The sequence below is a fragment of the Bombina bombina genome, chromosome 4 (assembly GCF_027579735.1).
Source record: "Bombina bombina isolate aBomBom1 chromosome 4, aBomBom1.pri, whole genome shotgun sequence".
NCBI classification, from domain to species: Eukaryota; Metazoa; Chordata; class Amphibia; order Anura; family Bombinatoridae; genus Bombina; species Bombina bombina.
In genome coordinates, this window is record NC_069502.1 from 706,794,802 (window position 1) to 706,818,253 (window position 23,452).

Sequence of the window (23,452 nt, forward strand, 5' to 3'; positions counted from 1 at the left end):
TATATATATATATATATATATATATATATATATACACTCATATACATACAAATACATATTAAGCAATGTATATGTATGTGTCTCAATGTTAAAGCACTTTGCATGCCTTTTTTTTTCTAAAACCCAAGATCTCATATCTTTGAGCCCTTATAACTTTTTTGTGAAATATTTTTCTTTAAAAATAATTTTTATTAGACAGTATTAATATGAGTGCAAGTGTACTTTGTAATATATTTTTTAAGTGTTGTGTGCAACTATTTTGTTTCGGAAAACAGTTAACCACCAAAGATGGGCCGGCTCGTGATCTTTAATTCCTGCTTTTTCAAATAAAGATACCAAGAGAATGAAAAACAATTGATAATAGGAGTAAATTGGAAAGTTGCTTAAAATTGCATGCTCTGTCTGAATCATGAAAGAAAAAAAGTTGGGTTCATTATCCCTTTAATATAATCACATTGGTTATAAAAAAAACTGGGGAATGGGTAGAAAAGGGATTATCTATCTTTCTAAACAATAACAATTTTCAAGTAGACTGTCCCTTTAAGTACAGAATGTGAGCTCAAGTCTGTTTGGGGGAAGTGGATTATGAGATATTTTATAGAAAAAATAGACAAAATATATAATGGATGTATACTGCAGGGATTAAAATTTGAGTTTAATGTCCCTTTACTAGGACACCGACAGATTAATTTAAACATCTATAAAGATAGATAGTTATTTGCTATATGTATAGGTATAAAATGGTAAAACATCTAGCCAAAATACAAAGCGTTAGCGGTCACCCCGATGCATGGTCTGATTGGGTGATGTCATAGACCAACAGACCAACCAGATGCTAACGGTTAAAGGGGGGCGAAGGGCCCCGCTGATCCTCTGGCATCCACCCCAAGTTAACCTCAGGGAATGAACCTCAGGTGGAGGCAAAAAAAGATACAATTCCTCGCCCTGAACGGAGCAATCAGATCATACATTGGGGGTTTAGGCAATAATGCATGATCTGTTTGGTCCGTGAGGTCACTCAATCAACCATGCATCGGGGTGACCACTAACTCCTTGTGCCAAAATAGGATGATTATCACTTCCTTACTTGTTTTTTGTGGTTGTGATAAGACAGGAAGTGTGAAAGTTAAAAAAACACAGTGAATTAACATGCATTTCAGAAGGAACAACACGTGATTTTTTTATTTTTATTTTACATTTGTTTCTTTATTTGTATCTCTGTTCTAATTCCGCAGTCTTATTGGGATAAATAAAGTTTTAGTGCTATTAATCTATCTATCATAAAATGTAAACATCTATTAAAATAAACAAGTAAAAAAATAAATATATTTGTAATATCGTCTTTAAAAGAGAGGATTTCGTATGGTATATAATACTCATCTATATTGTTAATTTTGAGTAAACTTCATAAGCAGAAACATCAGTGAGAACTGCAGATGTAAAATGATGGGGGTTGTGAGACAACTTCAAGGACTAGCTCTCTGAAACTAGGAAGCTATATTTGCATAGAAAAAAAATTAATGCAATTTATAAAAGATAAACAGAAATATACAAACTATAATCATCATCAAAGCATTCAACACATGAGCAGAATCTGTGCAAGTCACAGTCCTAAATACATTGCCATATAAAAAGTCTAAGGGCTGGATTACAAGTGGGGCTCAATTTAACGCTCCTGCTCGAGTGTTAACTGCGCTAGAAGTAGGCTTTTTTTCACGAGTCGTATTGCGCCGTATTATGAGTTGAAAATAAACTGTTTTCCATTGCGTGCTGACCCAACGTGTAAAAAAAGCCAAACTTAGAATATTGCGTGTGCAATAACGTGTCCCCCATAGTAGTCAATGGAGCAAAAAGGTGAGGGAAAAAACACCTTACTCTTGCGCAAACCAGATTGCATATTCTCAAATGTGCTAACCCGATATGAAAATATGAATATTCCAATGTTCTGCACATAAATAATCATGTTCTATAAATACATAAATACATATTTCTACATATATATGATAGTTTTTTTGGTACAATATATATTATACATGTATTAAAAACACAAAATAGCTAATATATAGGGCAGAGCTTTCCAAACTTTTCATGTTGGTGACACACTTTTTAGACCTACATCATTTCGCGACACAGTAATTAATTCAGTTGTACTAGCAAAAGGGAGATTAAACTAACTTGTTTTAAGATCTACGGACACATACATAAATTATATAATAATGAAATTTACAAGTAACAGTATGTACGTGCAAGAATTAAAAAAAAGTTTAATAACAGTATAACACCAATAGCTACTTACTATTTTAATGTGATGTATGAGATTGATGGGATGAACACAATTTCTGAATATTTGGTGGAATATTAGATAAAGACACTCACATTTCATCATCAAGCATTTTTAAGTTTCCACTTCCTATCCATATATCAAGAGCTAGAGCAGCAATGCACTACTGGGAGCTAGTTGACTTCTGACTTCAGCTCAGCGTTTAAGCTGCCGCCCTCAGAGCTCGGTGAGTCCGATTGACTACTGCCCGCACTGCAAACACACTGCTGTCCCACTCAATGACTACACATGCAGTCACGAGCCAATTAAGGAGACTACACGTGCAGTCAGGAGCCAATGTGCCGCCAAAGCCACCAATGGGAATAGTTTCAGTTCCCACTGAGCTGCGCCAATTGGTTAAGATGATCTGTGATCCACAAGGTATCAATCACGTGTCAACCATGTGATATGCGTAGCAGGCAGGCGGAAAGTCAGAAACCAAAGAAAATAAATTTAAATAAATGTTGTGCTGAAGCAGGGACACACCTACACACTGCTGCCGACACACAGTTTGGAAAGCACTGATATAGGGGAATAAACTGATAGAAATGGGATATGTGACTGGACAAATAACTATTTAAAATTATTTTAGCTCTTCTACATCTCACTTTTCCATTTCTCAGTTTGTATGCCATGGTCTATATTTTACAGTTCTATAAATAGCCTCTTTGGAAACTCTAAAGGAAATTTTGTTTGGTATATTGATTATCATTCTACAAATAATTGTTCTCTAACTCTGACTTTTCTCCTGTTGCAGAGTGGATCAAATAATTTGCTACCAGCTCCATCACTGCTTTCACCACATTCCAAACTTGGGCTCCCTAGAACACAGACCAACCAGATGTTTACTCAACCCATTAGCACAAACTCATTTGGTAAGAATATTTTCTTTTTGTACAGTATATTGTGTTATCTTGTTACACGTTTGATATAGTAGTATGGCTAATTAAACTTACTTTATTACTTAATAATACATTTAAAAGTAAATTCCATGATAAAACACATCAAATTTGACCTATTACAAGTAACTATAGATTCCTTCTGTCATGTAGTAGATTACATTATATTTGTTTTATTCCTAGATTTAAAGTGATTGTAAAGTTTAATGAATAAGTGCTGGGTAACTAAAAGTAAATTAAAAGGGACAGTCAACACCAGATTTTTTTTATTTTTTTAAAAAAAGATAGATAATCCCTTACAGGGACAGTCAAGTCCAAAAAAAACCTTTCATGATTCAAATAGGGCATGCAATTTTAAACAATTTTCCAATTTACTTTTATCACCAATGTTGCTTTGTTCTCTTGGTATTAGTTGAAAGCTAAACCTAGGAGGTTCATATGCTTATTTCTTAGACCCTGAAGGCCGCCTCTAATCTGAATGTTTTTTCCACCACTAGAGGGCGTTAGTTCATGTGTTTCATATAGATAACATTAAGCTCACGCACATGAATTTACAGAGGAGTGAGCACTGATTGGCTAAAATACAAGTCTGTCAAAAGAACTGAAATAAGGGAGCAGTCTGCAGAGGCTTAGATACAAGGTAATTACAGAAGTAAAACATGTATTATTATAACTGTGTTGGTTATGCAAAACTGGGAAATGGGGTAATAAAGGGATTATCTTTCTTTTTAAACAACACTCCTCACTCCTCTGTAAATTCACACGCATGAGCTCAATGTTATCTATATGAAACACATGAACTAATGCCCTCTAGTGGTGAAAAACTGTCAAAATGCATTTAGATTAGAGGCGGCCTTCAAGGTCTAAGAAATTAGTATATGAACCTCCTAGGTTTAGCTTTCAACTAAGAATATCAAGAGAACAAAGCAGAATTGGTGCTAAAAGTAAATTTGGAAAGTTGTTTAAAATTACATGCACTATTTGAATCATGAAAGGTTTTTTTTGGACTTGACTGTCCCTTAAAAAACAGGGGCACTTTCATTCATTAAACTTTACAAAGACGCCTATTTTTTAAAATACCTTTGAGTTATGGTAAACATAACGCCAATCCTCTGCCCGCAGCTCCTGCTTTCATTAGCATATCAATGATGATCCGGCTTCCTCCAATCATTGCAGGCCTCACAATCTGGGCGCCAAAGGGGGCACACAACGATTGGAGGAATCTGTATTCGTCATCGGTCTGCTAAAGAAAGCAGGAGCTGCGAGCGGAGGATCAGCGTTATGTTTATCATAACGCAAAGGTAAGTATTTTTAAAAATAAGCATCTTTGTAAAGTTAAATGAATGAAAGTGCCCATGTTTTTAAAAATATATTTAGATACCAGGCACTTATTCATTAAAGTTTACATTTACTGTAAGTAGCATGTTATCTGACCTCCAGGGGCCAGCCATAGTAAGATACTAGCTAGTTTAACTTTCAACATGATTCCCTTTATAACTATTTTTATTAACCTCACAATGGCTTCCTCCTATATTTCCCATTTCTGGCATTATTCATATGGTGAAATGGTCTTTAAAGCATGCTACTTTCAGACCATTCCTTGGTAATGTGTTCACTTAGCTTTGGAACCAGTTGGTAGATCACTCACTGTCACTAAATCCTGATATTGTACACCCTCATATGTTTAGTTTTAAAATACTGGAAGTTATCTGATTGCTTTTTATTTAATGGGATGTGAATTTTTGTGTAGCAATACAAAGCTAAATTTGTGTAAAACTAAAATAGTTCATACATGTACATATGTGCAGAAAGTTTATCATAAGAATAGTACCAAAAGAAACACATTTTCCAAATTAACAAAAGTATGTAGGAGGCCCTAAAACTCTCTAAATTCAGCAAGGGAAACAAAAACATAATTTATGCTTACCTGATAAATTTATTTCTCTTGTAGTGTATCCAGTCCACGGATCATCCATTACTTATGGATTATTAACTCCTCCCCAACAGGAAGTGCAAGAGGATTCACCCAGCAGAGCTGCTATATAGCTCCTCCCCTAACTGCCATTACCAGTCATTCGACCGAAAACATGCAGAGAAAGGAAAACCATAGGGTGCAGTGGTGACTGTAGTTTAATGGAAAAATTACCTGCCTTAAAGTGACAGGGCGGGCCGTGGACTGGATACACTACAAGAGAAATAAATTTATCAGGTAAGCATAAATTATGTTTTCTCTTGTTAAGTGTATCCAGTCCACGGATCATCCATTACTTATGGGATACCAATACCAAAGCTAAAGTACACGGATGACGGGAGGGACAGGCAGGCTCTTTATACGGAAGGAACCACTGCCTGAAGAACCTTTCTCCCAAAAACAGCCTCCGAAGAAGCAAAAGTGTCAAATTTGTAAAATTTGGAAAAAGTATGAAGAGAAGACCAAGTTGCAGCCTTGCAAATCTGTTCAACAGAAGCCTCATTCTTAAAGGCCCAAGTGGAAGCCACAGCTCTAGTAGAATGTGCTGTAATTCTTTCAGGAGGCTGCTGTCCAGCAGTCTCATAGGCTAACCGTATTATGCTACGAAGCCAAAAGGAGAGAGAGGTAGCCGAAGCTTTTTGACCTCTCCTCTGACCAGAATAAACGACAAACAGGGAAGACGTTTGTCGAAAATCCTTAGTTGCCTGTAGATAAAATTTCAGGGCACGGACTACATCTAGATTGTGTAGCAGACGTTCCTTTTTCGAAGAAGGATTAGGACACAAAGATGGAACCACAATCTCTTGATTGATATTCCTGTTAGTGACCACCTTAGGTAGGAATCCAGGTTTAGTACGCAGAACTACCTTGTCTGAATGAAAAATCAGATAAGGAGAATCACAATGTAAGGCAGATAACTCAGAGACTCTTCGAGCCGAGGAAATCGCCATTAAAAACAGAACTTTCCAAAATAACAACTTGATATCAATGGAATGAAGGGGTTCAAACGGAACCCCCTGTAAAACATTAAGAACTAAGTTCAAACTCCATGGTGGAGCAACAGTTTTAAACACAGGCTTGATCCTAGCTAAAGCCTGACAAAAAGCTTGAACGTCCGGAACTTCTGACAGACGTTTGTGTAAAAGAATGGACAGAGCTGAAATCTGTCCCTTTAAGGAACTAGCGGATAAACCCTTTTCTAAACCTTCTTGTAGAAAAGACAATATCCTCGGAATCCTAACCTTACTCCATGAGTAACTCTTGGATTCGCACCAATATAAGTATTTGCGCCATATCTTATGGTAAATCTTTCTGGTAACAGGCTTCCTAGCCTGTATTAAGGTATCAATAACTGACTCAGAAAAACCACGTTTTGATAAAATCAAGCGTTCAATTTCCAAGCAGTCATCTTCAGAGAAATTAGATTTTGATGTTTGAAGGGACCCTGGATCAGAAGGTCCTGTTTCAGAGGTAGCGACCAAGGTGGACAGGATGACATGTCCACTAGATCTGCATACCAAGTCCTGCATGGCCATGCAGGCGCTATTGGAATCACTGATGCTCTCTCCTGTTTGATTCTGGCAATCAATCGAGGAAGCATCGGGAAGGGTGGAAACACATAAGCCATCCCGAAGGTCCAAGGTGCTGTCAAAGCATCTATCAGAACCGCTCCCGGATCCCTGGATCTGGACCCGTAACGAGGAAGCTTGGCGTTCTGTCGAGACGCCATGAGATCTATCTCTGGTTTGCCCCAACGTCGAAGTATTTGGGCAAAGACCTCCGGATGAAGTTCCCACTCCCCCGGATGAAAAGTCTGACGACTTAAGAAATCCGCCTCCCAGTTCTCCACTCCCGGGATGTGGATTGCTGACAGGTGGCAAGAGTGAGACTCTGCCCAGCGAATTATCTTTGATACTTCCATCATTGCTAGGGAGCTTCTTGTCCCTCCCTGATGGTTGATGTAAGCTACAGTCGTGATGTTGTCCGACTGAAACCTGATGAACCCCCGAGTTGTTAACTGGGGCCAAGCCAGAAGGGCATTGAGAACTGCTCTCAATTCCAGAATGTTTATTGGTAGGAGACTCTCCTCCTGATTCCATTGTCCCTGAGCCTTCAGAGAATTCCAGACAGCGCCCCAACCTAGTAGGCTGGCGTCTGTTGTTACAATTGTCCAGTCCGGCCTGCTGAATGGCATCACCCTGGACAGATGTGGCCGAGAAAGCCACCATAGAAGAGAATTTCTGGTCTCTTGATCCAGATTCAGAGTAGGGGACAAGTCTGAGTAATCCCCATTCCACTGACTTAGCATGCACAATTGCAGCGGTCTGAGATGTAGGCGTGCAAAGGGTACTATGTCCATTGCTGCTACCATTAAGCCGATCACCTCCATGCATTGAGCTACTGACGGGTGTTGAATGGAATGAAGGACACGGCATGCATTTTGAAGCTTTGTTAACCTGTCTTCTGTCAGGTAAATCTTCATTTCTACAGAATCTATAAGAGTCCCCAAGAAGGGAACTCTTGTGAGTGGAAAGAGAGAACTCTTCTTTTCGTTCACCTTCCATCCATGCGACCTTAGAAATGCCAGTACTAACTCTGTATGAGACTTGGCAGTTTGAAAGCTTGAAGCTTGTATCAGAATGTCGTCTAGGTACGGAGCTACCGCAATTCCTTGCGGTCTTAGTACCGCCAGAAGAGCACCCAGAACCTTTGTGAAGATTCTCGGAGCCGTAGCCAATCCGAATGGAAGAGCTACAAACTGGTAATGCCTGTCTAGAAAGGCAAACCTTAGATACCGGTAATGATCTTTGTGAATCGGTATGTGAAGGTAAGCATCCTTTAAATCCACTGTGGTCATGTACTGACCCTTTTGGATCATGGGTAAAATTGTCCGAATAGTTTCCATTTTGAACGATGGAACTCTTAGGAATTTGTTTAGGATCTTTAAATCCAAGATTGGCCTGAAAGTTCCCTCTTTTTTGGGAACCACAAACAGATTTGAGTAAAACCCTTGTCCTTGTTCCGACCGCGGAACCGGATGGATCACTCCCATTAATAAAAGATCTTGTACGCAGCGTAGAAACGCCTCTTTCTTTATTTGGTTTGTTGACAACCTTGACAGATGAAATCTCCCTCTTGGGGGAGAGAATTTGAAGTCTAGAAGGTATCCCTGAGATATGATCTCTAACGCCCAGGGATCCTGGACATCTCTTGCCCAAGCCTGGGCGAAGAGAGAAAGTCTGCCCCCCACTAGATCCGTTCCCGGATCGGGGGCCCTCGATTCATGCTGTCTTAGGGGCAGCAGCAGGTTTCCTGGCCTGCTTGCCCTTGTTCCAGGACTGGTTAGGTCTCCAGCCTTGTCTGTAGCGAGCAACAGCTCCTTCCTGTTTTGGTGCAGAGGAAGTTAATGCTGCTCCTGCTTTGAAATTACGAAAGGAACGAAAATTAGACTGTCTAGCCTTAGGTTTGGCTCTGTCTTGAGGCAGGGCATGGCCTTTACCTCCTGTAATGTCAGCGATAATTTCTTTCAACCCGGGCCCGAATAAGGTCTGCCCTTTGAAAGGTATATTAAGCAATTTAGATTTAGAAGTAACGTCAGCTGACCAGGATTTTAGCCACAGTGCTCTGCGTGCCTGAATGGCGAATCCGGAATTCTTAGCCGTAAGTTTAGTTAAATGTACTACGGCATCTGAAATAAATGAGTTAGCTAACTTAAGGGCTTTAAGCTTGTGTGTAATCTCATCTAATGGAGCTGATTCAAGTGTCTCTTCCAGAGACTCAAACCAAAATGCTGCTGCAGCCGTGACAGGCGCAATGCATGCAAGAGGTTGCAATATAAAACCTTGTTGAACAAACATTTTCTTAAGGTAACCCTCTAACTTTTTATCCATTGGATCTGAAAAGGCACAGCTATCCTCCACCGGGATAGTGGTACGCTTAGCTAAAGTAGAAACTGCTCCCTCCACCTTAGGGACCGTTTGCCATAAGTCCCGTGTGGTGGCGTCTATTGGAAACATCTTTCTAAATATCGGAGGGGGTGAGAACGGCACACCGGGTCTATCCCACTCCTTAGTAACAATTTCAGTAAGTCTCTTAGGTATAGGAAAAACGTCAGTACTCGCCGGTACCGCAAAATATTTATCCAACCTACACATTTTCTCTGGTATTGCAACTGTGTTACAATCATTCAGAGCCGCTAACACCTCCCCTAGTAATACACGGAGGTTTTCCAGCTTAAATTTAAAATTTGAAATATCTGAATCCAGTTTGTTTGGATCAGAACCGTCACCCGCAGAATGAAGCTCTCCGTCCTCATGTTCTGCAAATTGTGACGCAGTGTCTGACATGGCCCTAATATTATCAGCGCACTCTGTTCTCACCCCAGAGTGATCACGCTTACCTCTTAGTTCTGGTAATTTAGCCAAAACTTCAGTCATAACAGTAGCCATATCCTGTAATGTGATTTGTAATGGCCGCCCAGATGTACTCGGCGCTACAATATCACGCACCTCCCGAGCGGGAGATGCAGGTACTGACACGTGAGGCGAGTTAGTCGGCATAACTCTCCCCTCGTTGTTTGGTGAAATATGTTCAATTTGTACAGATTGACTTTTATTTAAAGTAGCATCAATACAGTTAGTACATAAATTTCTATTGGGCTCCACTTTGGCTTTAGCACATATAGCACAGATATCTTCCTCTGAATCAGACATGTTTAACACTAGCAAATAAACTAGCAACTTGGAAATACTTTTCAAGTAATTTACTATAATATGAAAACGTACTGTGCCTATAAGAAGCACAGAAAAAGTTATGACAGTTGAAAATTAATAAACTGAAAAGTTATAGCATCAAATCTTTGTAAAAAAAAACACAATTTTAGCAAAGGATTGCTCCCATTAGCAAAGGATAACTAACCCTGATAGCAGAAAAAAAAAAAAAAATACAGAAATAAACGTTTTTTTATCACAGTCAACTACAATCTCACAGCTCTGCTGTGAGTGATTACCTCCCTCAAAACAAGTTTTGAAGACCCCTGAGTTCTGTAGAGATGAACCGGATCATGCAGGGAAGACAATAAACTTCTGACTGAATTTTTTGATGCGTAGCAAAAGCACCAAAAAAGGCCCTTCTCCCTCACACATAACAGTGAGAGAGATCAGTAAACTGTCATAAATTAAATAAAACGACTGCCAAGTGGAAAAAAATAGTGCCCAAAACATTTTTTCACCCAGTACCTCAGAAAATTAAACGATTTTACATGCCAGCAAAAAACGTTTAACATTAATAAATTGAGTGTTATTAAAAAGCCTGTTGCTAGTCCCTGCAAATTAGGCTAAAGTTTTATGCATACAGTATAATTCCAGTGAAGTGCCATTCCCCAGAATACTGAAGTGTAAAATATACATACATGACAGCCTGATACCAGTTGCTGCTACTGCATTTAAGGCTGAGTTTACATTATATCGGTATGGCAGAATTTTCTCATCAATTCCATTGTCAGAAAATAATAAGCTGCTACATACCTCTTTGCAGATTAATCTGCCCGCTGTCCCCTGATCTGAAGTTTACCTCTCCTCAGATGGCCGAGAAACAGCAATATGATCTTAACTACTCCGGCTAAAATCATAGAAAAACTCAGGTAGATTCTTCTTCAAATTCTACCAGAGAAGGAATAACACACTCCGGTGCTATTATAAAATAACAAACTTTTGATTGAAGGTATGAAACTAAGTATAATCACCACAGTCCTCTCACACATCCTATCTATTCGTTGGGTGCAAGAGAATGACTGGTAATGGCAGTTAGGGGAGGAGCTATATAGCAGCTCTGCTGGGTGAATCCTCTTGTACTTCCTGTTGGGGAGGAGTTAATATCCCATAAGTAATGGATGATCCGTGGACTGGATACACTTAACAAGAGAAATACTGTGTATATATATATATATATATATATATATATATATATATATATATATATCTCAGACAGAAAAAATAAAAGGTTTGAGCTGCCTAGCATATAAATACATGTGATTAAAAATGCAATTAATATAGAAATGCAATTAATATAGAAATAACGATAGGTGTTGTGCAAATAGTCAAATAAAGCACCTCATACTTATTAAAACGGTAAATAATCCCAAAAAGGTAAAATAAGAGAATATGGGTGTGCACTTACTTGAAGCAACCTCAATCTGTATGAGGTAAGTAAAGACGTAATCACTTGTCAGTTCACACTTTCTGGAAAAGCCACTTGTATGGAGTGAGGCAGCAACTTTAAACCTTGGAATGTCCACAGGTAAAAAAACTTTCAAATCCTCTATCCTTGGAGTGAGGTAGAATTTTGATTTGGTGGCATGGAAATATAAAAAAAAAGGACACTAATAGTGCACTAACCTTTTTATTATTATAACATACAAACACCAGTAGATTAAACCTACTCACAAATAAACCTTCAATAAATGAGGTAAAGGAAAAGCATAAAAACAAGTGTAGGCAGATAGCAGCAGCTGTGAAGAGTTCAATCGATAGCAGCAATAAATAACCTTATTATTCATTGCTGCTATCGATTGAACTTTTCACAATCTGTGGGTGATTTTTCTGATTCAGGGAAGATACTTCAATCTGATTCTGATATGTCTACATTTAAATTTAGCTTGAACACCTCCGCGTATTGCTCAGGGAGGTTTTAGCAACTCTGGATGACTGTGACACTATTGTAGTCCCAGAGAAATTATGTAGATTGGATAAATACTATGCAGTACCTACTTACACTGATGTTTTTCCAATCCCTAAAAGGTTTTCTGAAATTATTACTAAGGAATGGGATAGACCAGGTGTACCGTTCTCTCCCCCTCCTGTTTTTAAAAAGATGTTTCCTATAGACGCCGCTACACGGGACTTATGGCAGACGGTCCCTAAGGTGGAGGGAGCAGTTTCTACTCTAGCTAAGCGTACCACTATCCCTGTCGAGGACAGTTGTGCTTTTCTAGATCCAATGGATAAAAAATTAGAAGGTTACCTTAAGAAAATTTTTATTCAACAAGGTTTTATTCTCCAGCCTCTTGCATGCATTGCCCCAGTCACTGCTGCCGCGGCTTTCTGGTTTGAGTCCCTAGAGGAGGCTCTACAGGTTGAAACCCCATTGGAAGATATTATTGACAAGCTTAGGGCCCTTAAGCTAGCCAATTCATTTGTTTCTGACGCCGTTGTTCATTTAACCAAGCTAACGGCTAAAAATTCAGGTTTTGCTATTCAGGCACGTAGGGCGGCGCTATGGCTTAAATCCTGGTCAGCTGACGTGACTTCAAAGTCTAAACTTCTCAACATTCCCTTCAAAGGACAGATCCTATTCGGGCCTGGACTGAAGGAGATCATTTCTGACATCACTGGAGAAAAAGGTCACGCCCTTCCTCAAGACAGGTCCAACAAATTTAGGACCAAACAGTCTAGTTTTCGGCCCTTTTCGAAACTTCAAGTGTGGTGCAGCTTCAACTTCCTTTAACACAAAACAAGAGGGAACTTTTGCCCAGTCTAAGCCGGTCTGGAGACCTAACCAGGCTTGGAACAAGGGGAAACAGGCCAAGAAGCCTGCTGCTGCCTCTAAGACAGCATGAAGGAGCAGCCCCCGATCCGGAAACTGATCTAGTAGGGGGCAGACTCTCTCTCTTCGCCCAGGCTTGGGCAAGAGATGTCCAGGATCCCTGGGCATTAGAAATTGTGTCCAAGGGTTATCTTCTGGAATTCAAAACCTCTCCCCCAAAGGGAGATTTCATCTCTCACTTTTATCTGCAAACCAGATAAAGAGAGAAGCATTCTTACATTGTGTTCAAGACCTCCTAGTTATGGGAGTGATCCGCCCAGTTCCGCAGGAGGAACAGGGACAGGGCTTTTATTCAAATCTGTTTGTTGTTCCCAAGAAAGAGGGAACATTCAGACCAATCTTAGATCTCAGGATCTTAAACAAATTTCTCAGAGTCCCATCCTTCAAGATGGAGACTATTCAAACCATCCTTCCTATGATCCAGGAGGGTCAATACAGGCACTACCAGTTTGTGGCTCTTCCCTTCAGGTTGGCCACGGCACCAAGAATCTTTACAAAGGTTCTAGGGTCCCTTCTAGCGGTCCTAAGACCGCGGGCTATAGCAGTAGCCCCTTACTCAGACGACATTCTGATACAGGCGTCGACTTTTCAAGTTACCAGGTCTCACACGGACATTGTTCTGGCATTTCTGAGGTCGCATGGGTGGAAAGTGAACGAAGAAAAAAGTTCTCTATCCCCTCTCACAAGAGTTTCCTTCCTAGGAACTCTGATAGATTCTGTAGAAATGAAGATTTAACTGACAGAGGCCAGGTTGTCAAAACTTCTAAATCCCTGCTGTGTTCTTTATTCTACTTCTCGCCCTTCAGTGGCTCAGTGTATGGAAGTAATCGGCTTAATGGTAGCGGCAATGGACATAGTGCAGTTTGCCCGCCTACATCTCAGACCGCTGCAACTCTGCATGCTCAGTCAGTGGAATGGGGATAACACAGATTTGTCCCCTCTACTAAATCTGGATCAAGAGACTAGGGATTCTCTTCTCTGGTGGTTATCTCGGGTCCATCTGTCCAAGGGTATGACCTTCCGCAGGCCAGATTGGACAATAGTAACGACAGATGCCAGCCTTCTGGGCTGGGGTGCAGTCTGGAACTCCCTGAAGGCTCAGGGCTTGTGGACTCAGGAGGAGACACTCCTTCCGATAAACATTCTGGAACTAAGAGCAATATTCAATGCTCTTCAGGCTTGGCCTCAGCTAGCTGCGTTCAGGTTCATCAGATTTCAGTCGGACAACCTCACGACTGTAGCTTACATCAACCATCAAGGGGGAACAAGGAGTTCCCTAGCAATGTTGGAGGTTTCAAAAATAATTCTATGGGCAGAGGTTCACTCTTGCCATCTATCAGCTATCCATATCCCAGGAGTAGAGAACTGGGAGGCGGATTTTCTAAGTCGTCAGACTCTTCATCCGGGGGAGTGGGAACTCCATCCGGAGGTGTTTGCACAGTTGATTCAACTTTGGGGCAAACCAGAACTGATCTCATGGCATCTCGTCAGAACGCCAAGCTTCCTTGTTACGGGTTCAGGTCCAGGGATCCCAAGGCAGCGCTGATAGATGCTCTAGCAGCGCCTTGGTCTTTCAACCTGGCTTATGTGTTTCCACCGTTTTCTCTGCTCCCTCGTCTGATTGCCAAGATCAAGCAGAGCTTCGTGATTTTGATTGCTCCTGCGTAGCCACGCAGGACTTGGTACGCAGATCTGGTGGACATGTCATCCTTTACACCTTGGACTCTGCCGCTGAGGCAGGACCTTCTACTTCAAGGTCCCTTCAAACATCCAAATCTAATTTCTCTGAGTCTGACTGCTTGGAGATTGAACGCTTGATTTTGTCAAAACGTGTTTTTTCCGAGTCGGTCATTGATACCTTAATTCAGGCTTGAAAGCCTGTCACCAGGAAAATCTATCATAAGATATGGTGTAAATATCTTCATTGGTGTGAATCCAAGGGTTACTCATGGAGTAAAGTCAGGATTCCCAGGATATTGTCTTTTCTCCAAGAAGGATTGGAGAAGGGATTGTCAGCTAGTTCCTTAAAGGGACAGATTTCTGCTCTGTCTATTCTTTTGCACAAGCGTCTGGCGGATGTTCCAGACATTCAGGCGTTTTGTCAGACTTTAGTTCGAATCAAGCCTGTGTTTAAACCTGTTGCTCCGCCATGGAGTTTAAATATAGTTCTTAAAGTTCTTCAAGGGGTTCCGTTTGAACCTCTGCATTCCATAGATATCAAGCTTTTATCTTGGAAAGTTTTGTTCTTGGTAGCTATCTCTTCAGCTCGAAGAGTTTCAGAGTTATTTGCCTTGCAGTGTGATTCCCCTTATCTGATCTTCCATGCAGATAAGGTAGTTTTGCGTACCAAACCTGGGTTTCTTCCTAAGGTGGTATCCAATAAGAATATCAATCAAGAGATTGTTGTTCCGTCACTGTGTCCTAATCCTTCTTCAAAGAAGGAACGTCTATTACACAATCTTGACGTGGTTCGTGTTTTAAAGTTTTATTTACAAGCTACTAAAGATTTTCGTCAAACATCTGCATTGTTTGTTGTCTACTCTGGACAGAGGAAAGGCCAAAAGGCTTCAGCAACTTCTCTTTCTTTTTGGTTAAGAAGTATAATCCGCTTAGCTTATGAGACTGCTGGCCAGCAGCCTCCTTTAAGAATTACAGCTCATTCCACTAGAGCGGTGGCTTCCACATGGGCCTTTAAAAATGAGGCTTCTGTTGAACAGATTTGTAAGGCGGCGACTTGGTCTTCACGTCATACTTTTTCTAAATTCTACAAATTTGATACTTTTGCATTCTTCGGAGGCTATTTTTGGGAGAAAGGTCTTACAGGCAGTGGTGCCTTCCGTTTAAGCGCCTGCCTTGTCCCTCCCTTCATCCGTGTCCTATAGCTTTGGTATTGGTATCCCACAAGTAATGGATGAATCCGTGGACTGGATACACCTTACAAGAGAAAACAAAATTTATGCTTACCTGATTAATTTCTTTCTCTTGTGGTGTATCCAGTCCACGGCCCTCCCTTTCATTTTAAGGCAGGTGTTTTTTAATTTTTAAACTACAGTCACCATTGCACCCTATAGTTTCTCCTTTCTCTTGCTTGTCTTCAGTCGAATGACTGGGAGGTGGCAATTAGGGGAGGAGCTATATAGACAGCTCTGCTGTGGGTGATCCTCTTGCAGCTTCCTGTTGGGAAGGAGAATATCCCACAAGTAATGGATGAATCCGTGGACTGGATACACCACAAGAGAAATAAATTTATCAGGTAAGCATAAATTTTGTTTTTGTTAAATCTATTTTCTTTAGAAACAATGAGATAACTAATATGTTTTCTTTCCAAGACTAGTACACATTTAAAGGCTAACCATTTTCAAAGGATTGCACATACTATAATAGACATCAATGTAAAATGTTAGTGTCATTTTCTCGCATACAGGTAAACTGAATGAACAATACCTCACATACCACAGCACTTACTGTTCTTTTAGAACATTTACCTTCACAAATATATATTTTCACAATTTATTAAGGAGTGTATCCATGTTGCCAAAATATACTAAGGCAGGCTACATGCTTCATTGACTTTTCAGCCAAACTTTTTTAGGGTCAGCATTGCATAGAAAAGGTAAATACAGCACTAAAGGTTGGACACTTAAGGATCAGTCACACACATAAGTTGAATAACTTGAAAATCAAGATTACTGGGTGAAAACTAGAGAATATGGGATGCATGTTGAACTTTCCCATGAGAAATTATTTGACAACCAACCTTGAAGGGACATGAAACCCAACATTTTTATTTTGTGACTCAGATCAAACCATTTTAAACAACTTTCCAATTTACTTCTATTATCTAATTTCCTTTTTTTCCTCTTGGTATCATTTGTTGAAGAAGCAGCAATGCACTACTGGGAGCTAGCTTAACACATGGGGTGAGCCAATAACGTGAGACATATATGTGCAGCCACCAATCAGCAGCTCCTGAGCCTACCTAGGTATCCTTTTCAATAAAGGATACCAAGAGAATAAACAAATTAGATAATATAAGTACATTGCAAAGTTGTTTAAAATCACATGCTCTATCTAAATCATAAAAGAAAAAAAATAGATTTCATGTTCCTTTAAACATATCTTATATCCTGATTCAGCTGTGTATCTATCCCTTGATATTTAAAGGTACATGCTAAATATGTATTTTATGATTCATATAAAGCAAAACAACTTTCTATGTTACTTGTATTATTTTAAATTTGATTTATTATCTTGGTATCCTTTGTGGGCAGAGCTTTTCAATAAAGGATGCCAATAAAATGAAGCAAATTCGATAATAGAAGTTAATTGGAAAGCTGTTGCATTGCATGTTCTCAAGATTGTACTAAAACAATATTTTAAGTTGAAATTTGTTCAATTTTGATAAGAAACGTTATGTCAGTGGAATGAAATAAGTATTGCATTGTATTGTTTGTTATATGCCAACTTTAAAACCGTACTTAAGGTTTTGAATTTTAATATTTACTTGGTACAAATTGTTAGATTACATTACAACCTCAGTAACAATACTTACAAGTTTTATAAACAGTCTATTGAAATGTCTACATTGCAGTTCTGCAAGATTGAATCTGTTCTGTGAGTCCATGTACTCATTGCATTCAATATGATTTTGGAGTCCAATAACAGAGAGTTTTGTTTTTTTACTCTTGGAGCATCAGCACTTCAACTTGACTGCAACCTGCAAGTGTTAACTTTTCTCCAACATTGGTGTGTCCGGTCCACGGCGTCATCCTTACTTGTGGGAATATCTCTTCCCCAACAGGAAATGGCCAAGAGTCCCAGCAAAAGCTGGCCATATAGTCCCTCCTAGGCTCCGCCCACTCCAGTCATTCTCTTTGCCGTTGCACGGGCAACATCTCCACGGAGATGGTTAAGAGTATGTGGTGTTTAGTTGTAGTTTTTTATTCTACTATCAAGAGTTTGTTATTTTAAAATAGTGCTGGTATGTACTATTTACTCTGAAACAGAAAAGGATGAAGATTTCTGTTTGTGAGAGGAAGATGATTTTAGCAGACAGTAACTAAAATCGATTGCTGTTTCCACATAGGACTGTTGAAATGAAGTAACTTCAGTTGGGGGAAACAGTTAGCAGACTTTTCTGCTTAAGGTATGACTAGCCATATTTCTAACAAGACTGTGTAATGCTGGAAGGCTGTCATTTCTCCAACATAGGTGTGTCCGGTCCACGGCGTCATCCTTACTTGTGGGATATTCTCTTCCCCAACAGGAAATGGCAAAGAGCCCAGCAAAGCTGGTCACATGATCCCTCCTAGGCTCCGCCTTCCCCAGTCATTCTCTTTGCCGTTGTACAGGCAACATCTCCACGGAGATGGCTTAGAGTTTTTTGGTGTTTAACTGTAGTTTTTATTATTCAATCAAGAGTTTGTTATTTTAAAATAGTGCTGGTATGTACTATTTACTCTGAAACAGAAAGGTGATGAAGATTTCTGTTTGTAAGAGGAAAATGATTTTAGCAACCGTTACTAAAATCGATGGCTGTTTCCACACAGGACTGTTGAGAGGAATTAACTTCAGTTGGGGGAAACAGTGAGCAGACTTTTGCTGCTTGAGGTATGACACATTTCTAACAAGACGATGTAATGCTGGAAGCTGTCATTTTCCCTATGGGATCCGGTAAGCCATTTTTATTACATAAGAAAAAAAGGGCTTCACAAGGGCTTTTAAGACTGTAGACATTTTCTGGGCTAAAACGATTGATATATAAGCATATTTTAATACTTCATAGCTTTGAGGAATTATTTTATTCTTGGGAATTATGTAAAATAACCGGCAGGCACTGTATTGGACACCTTATCCTCTAGGGGCTTTCCCTAATCACAGAGCCTCTATTGCGCACTTGTTTTTGGGAAGCATGACATGCAGATGCATGTGTGAGGAGCTCTGATACACAGAAAAGACTTTTTGAAGGCGTCATTTGGTATCGTATTCCCCTTTGGGCTTGGTTGGGTCTCAGCAAAGCAGATACCAGGGACTGTAAAGGGGTTAAATATAAAAACGGCTCCGGTTCCGTTATTTTAAGAGTTAAAGCTTTCAAATTTGGTGTGCAATACTTTTAAGGCTTTAAGACACTGTGGTGAAATTTTGGTGAATTTTGAACAATTCCTTCATACTTTTTCACATTTGCAGTAATAAAGTGTGTTCAGTTTAAAATTTAAAGTGACAGTAACGGTTTTATTTTAAAACGTTTTTTGTACTTTGTTATCAAGTTTATGCCTGTTTAACATGTCTGAACTACCAGATAGACTGTGTTCTGTATGTGGGGAAGCCAAGGTTCCTTCTCATTTAAATAGATGTGATTTATGTGACACAAAATTTAGAGAAAATGATACCCAAGATGATTCCTCAAGTGAGGGGAGTAAGCATGGTACTGCATCATCCCCTCCTTCGTCTACACCAGTCTTGCCCACACAGGAGGCCCCTAGTACATCTAGTGCGCCAATACTCCTTACTATGCAACAATTAACGGCTGTAATGGATAATTCTATCAAAAACATTTTAGCCAAAATGCCCACTTATCAGCGAAAGCGCGACTGCTCTGTTTTAGAAAATACTGAAGAGCATGAGGACGCTGATGATATTGGTTCTGAAGTGCCCCTACACCAGTCTGAGGGGGCCAGGGAGGTTTTGTCTGAGGGAGAAATTTCAGATTCAGGGAAAATTTCTCAACAAGCTGAACCTGATGTGATTACATTTAAATTTAAATTGGAACATCTCCGCGCCCTGCTTAAGGAGGTGTTATCTACTCTGGATGATTGTGAGAATTTGGTCATTCCAGAGAAATTATGTAAAATGGACAAGTTCCTAGAGGTCCCGGGGCCCCCCGAAGCTTTTCCTATACCCAAGCGGGTGGCGGACATTGTAAATAAAGAATGGGAAAGGCCCGGCATACCTTTCGTCCCTCCCCCTATATTTAAGAAATTGTTTCCTATGGTCGACCCCAGAAAGGACTTATGGCAGACAGTCCCCAAGGTCGAGGGGGCGGTTTCTACTCTAAACAAACGCACCACTATACCCATAGAAGATAGTTGTGCTTTCAAAGATCCTATGGATAAAAAATTAGAGGGTTTGCTTAAAAAGATGTTTGTTCAGCAAGGTTACCTTCTACAACCAATTTCATGCATTGTTCCTGTCACTACTGCAGCGTGTTTCTGGTTCGATGAACTAGAAAAGGCGCTCAATAAAGATTCTTCTTATGAGGAGATTTTGGACAGAATTCATGCTCTCAAATTGGCTAACTCTTTCACCCTAGACGCCACTTTGCAATTGGCTAGATTAGCGGCGAAAAATTCTGGGTTTGCTATTGTGGCGCGCAGAGCGCTTTGGCTAAAATCTTGGTCAGCGGATGCGTCTTCCAAGAACAAATTGCTTAACATTCCTTTCAAGGGGAAAACGCTGTTTGGCCCTGACTTGAAAGAGATTATTTCTGATATCACTGGGGGCAAGGGCCACGCCCTTCCTCAGGATAGGTCTTTCAAGGCCAAAAATAAACCTAATTTTCGTCCCTTTCGCAGAAACGGACCAGCCCCAAGTGCTACGTCCTCTAAGCAAGAGGGTAATACTTCTCAAGCCAAGCCAGCCTGGAGGCCAATGCAAGGCTGGAACAAAGGAAAGCAGGCCAAGAAACCTGCCACTGCTACCAAGACAGCATGAGATGTTGGCCCCCGATCCGGGACCGGATCTGGTGGGGGGCAGACTCTCTCTCTTCGCTCAGGCTTGGGCAAGAGATGTTCTGGATCCTTGGGCACTAGAAATAGTCTCCCAAGGTTATCTTCTGGAATTCAAGGGGCTTCCCCCAAGGGGGAGGTTCCACAGGTCTCAATTGTCTTCAGACCATATAAAAAAACAGGCATTCTTACATTGTGTAGAAGACCTGTTAAAAATGGGAGTGATTCATCCTGTTCCATTAGGAGAACAAGGGATGGGGTTCTACTCCAATCTGTTCGTAGTTCCCAAAAAAGAGGGAACATTCAGACCAATCTTAGATCTCAAGATCCTAAACAAGTTTCTCAAGGTTCCATCGTTCAAAATGGAAACCATTCGAACAATTCTTCCTTCCATCCAGGAAGGTCAATTCATGACCACGGTGGATTTAAAGGATGCGTATCTACATATTCCTATCCACAAGGAACATCATCGGTTCCTAAGGTTCGCATTTCTGGACAAGCATTTCCAGTTTGTGGCACTTCCGTTCGGATTAGCCACTGCTCCAAGAATTTTCACAAAGGTACTAGGGTCCCTTCTAGCGGTGCTAAGACCAAGGGGCATTGCAGTAGTACCTTACTTGGACGACATTCTGATTCAAGCGTCGTCCCTTCCACAAGCAAAGGCTCACACGGACATTGTCCTGGCCTTTCTCAGATCTCACTGGTGGAAAGTGAACGTAGAAAAAAGTTCTCTATCTCCGTCAACAAGGGTTCCCTTCTTGGGAACAATAATAGACTCCTTAGAAATGAGGATTTTTCTGACAGAGGCCAGAAAATCAAAACTTCTAAACTCTTGTCAAGTACTTCATTCTGTTCCTCTTCCTTCCATAGCGCAGTGCATGGAAGTAATAGGTTTGATGGTAGCGGCAATGGACATAGTTCCTTTTGCGCGAATTCATCTAAGACCATTACAACTGTGCATGCTCAGTCAGTGGAATGGGGATTATACAGACTTGTCTCCGACGATACAAGTAGATCAGAGGACCAGAGATTCACTCCGTTGGTGGCTGTCCCTGGACAACCTGTCACAGGGGATGAGCTTCCTCAGACCAGAGTGGGTCATTGTCACGACCGACGCCAGTCTGGTGGGCTGGGGCGCGGTCTGGGGACCCCTGAAAGCTCAGGGTCTTTGGTCTCGGGAAGAATCTCTTCTCCCGATAAATATTCTGGAACTGAGAGCGATATTCAATGCTCTCAAGGCTTGGCCTCAGCTAGCAAAGGCCAAATTCATACGGTTTCAATCAGACAACATGACGACTGTTGCGTACATCAACCATCAGGGGGGAACAAGGAGTTCCCTGGCGTTGGAAGAAGTGACCAAAATCATTCAATGGGCGGAGACTCACTCCTGCCACTTGTCTGCAATCCACATCCCAGGAGTGGAAAATTGGGAAGCGGATTTTCTGAGTCGTCAGACATTTCATCCGGGGGAGTGGGAACTCCATCCGGAAATCTTTGCCCAAATTACTCAGTTGTGGGGCATTCCAGACATGGATCTGATGGCCTCTCGTCAGAACTTCAAGGTTCCTTGCTACGGGTCCAGATCCAGGGATCCCAAGGCGACTCTAGTAGATGCACTAGTAGCACCTTGGACCTTCAAACTAGCTTATGTATTCCCGCCGTTTCCTCTCATCCCCAGGCTGGTAGCCAGGATCAATGAGGAGAGGGCATCGGTGATCTTGATAGCTCCTGCGTGGCCACGCAGGACTTGGTATGCAGACCTGGTGAATATGTCATCGGCTCCACCATGGAAGCTACCTTTGAGACGGGACCTTCTTGTTCAAGGTCCGTTCGAACATCCGAATCTGGTCTCACTCCAACTGACTGCCTGGAGATTGAACGCTTGATCTTATCAAAGCGAGGGTTCTCAGATTCTGTCATTGATACTCTTGTTCAGGCCAGAAAGCCTGTAACTAGAAAAATCTACCACAAAATATGGAAAAAATATATCTGTTGGTGTGAATCTAAAGGATTCCCTTGGGACAAGATAAAAATTCCTAAGATTCTTTCCTTTCTGCAGGAAGGTTTGGATAAAGGATTATCTGCGAGTTCTCTAAAGGGACAGATTTCTGCTTTATCTGTCTTACTACACAAACGACTGGCAGCTGTGCCAGATGTTCAAGCATTTGTTCAGGCTCTGGTCAGGATCAAGCCTGTTTACAGACCTTTGACTCCTCCCTGGAGTCTAAATCTAGTTCTTTCAGTTCTTCAAGGGGTTCCGTTTGAACCTCTACATTCCATAGATATTAAGTTATTATCTTGGAAAGTTTTGTTTTTGGTTGCTATTTCTTCTGCTAGAAGAGTTTCAGAGTTATCTGCTCTGCAGTGTACTCCGCCCTATCTGGTGTTCCATTCAGATAAGGTTGTTTTGCGTACTAAGCCTGGTTTTCTTCCAAAGGTTGTTTCCAACAAGAATATTAACCAGGAGATAGTTGTACCTTCTTTGTGTCCGAAACCAGTTTCAAAGAAGGAACGTTTGCTACACAACTTAGATGTAGTCCGTGCTCTAAAGTTCTACTTAGAAGCTACAAAAGATTTCAGACAAACATCTTCTCTGTTTGTCGTTTATTCTGGTAAAAGGAGAGGTCAAAAAGCAACTTCTACCTCTCTTTCCTTTTGGCTTAAAAGCATCATCCGATTGGCTTACGAGACTGCCGGACGGCAGCCTCCTGAAAGAATCACAGCTCACTCCACTAGGGCTGTGGCTTCCACATGGGCCTTCAAGAACGAGGCTTCTGTTGACCAGATATGTAAGGCAGCGACTTGGTCTTCACTGCACACTTTTGCCAAATTTTACAAATTTGATACTTTTGCTTCTTCGGAGGCTATTTTTGGGAGAAAGGTTTTGCAAGCCGTGGTGCCTTCCGTTTAGGTAACCTGATTTGCTCCCTCCCTT

The 23,452-nt window shown here is 40.8% G+C and overlaps 1 protein-coding gene across 1 annotated transcript in view; it reads left to right on the top strand.

Moving 5' to 3' along the window:
* AHI1 (Abelson helper integration site 1) overlaps nt 1-23,452 on the top strand; it is a 658,331-nt gene that overhangs the window by 395,122 nt on the left and 239,757 nt on the right. The window contains exon 19 of the mRNA XM_053710899.1: nt 3,078-3,195. Within this exon, the coding sequence (XP_053566874.1) occupies nt 3,078-3,195 (118 nt within the window). The remainder of the gene's footprint in view (nt 1-3,077; nt 3,196-23,452) is intronic.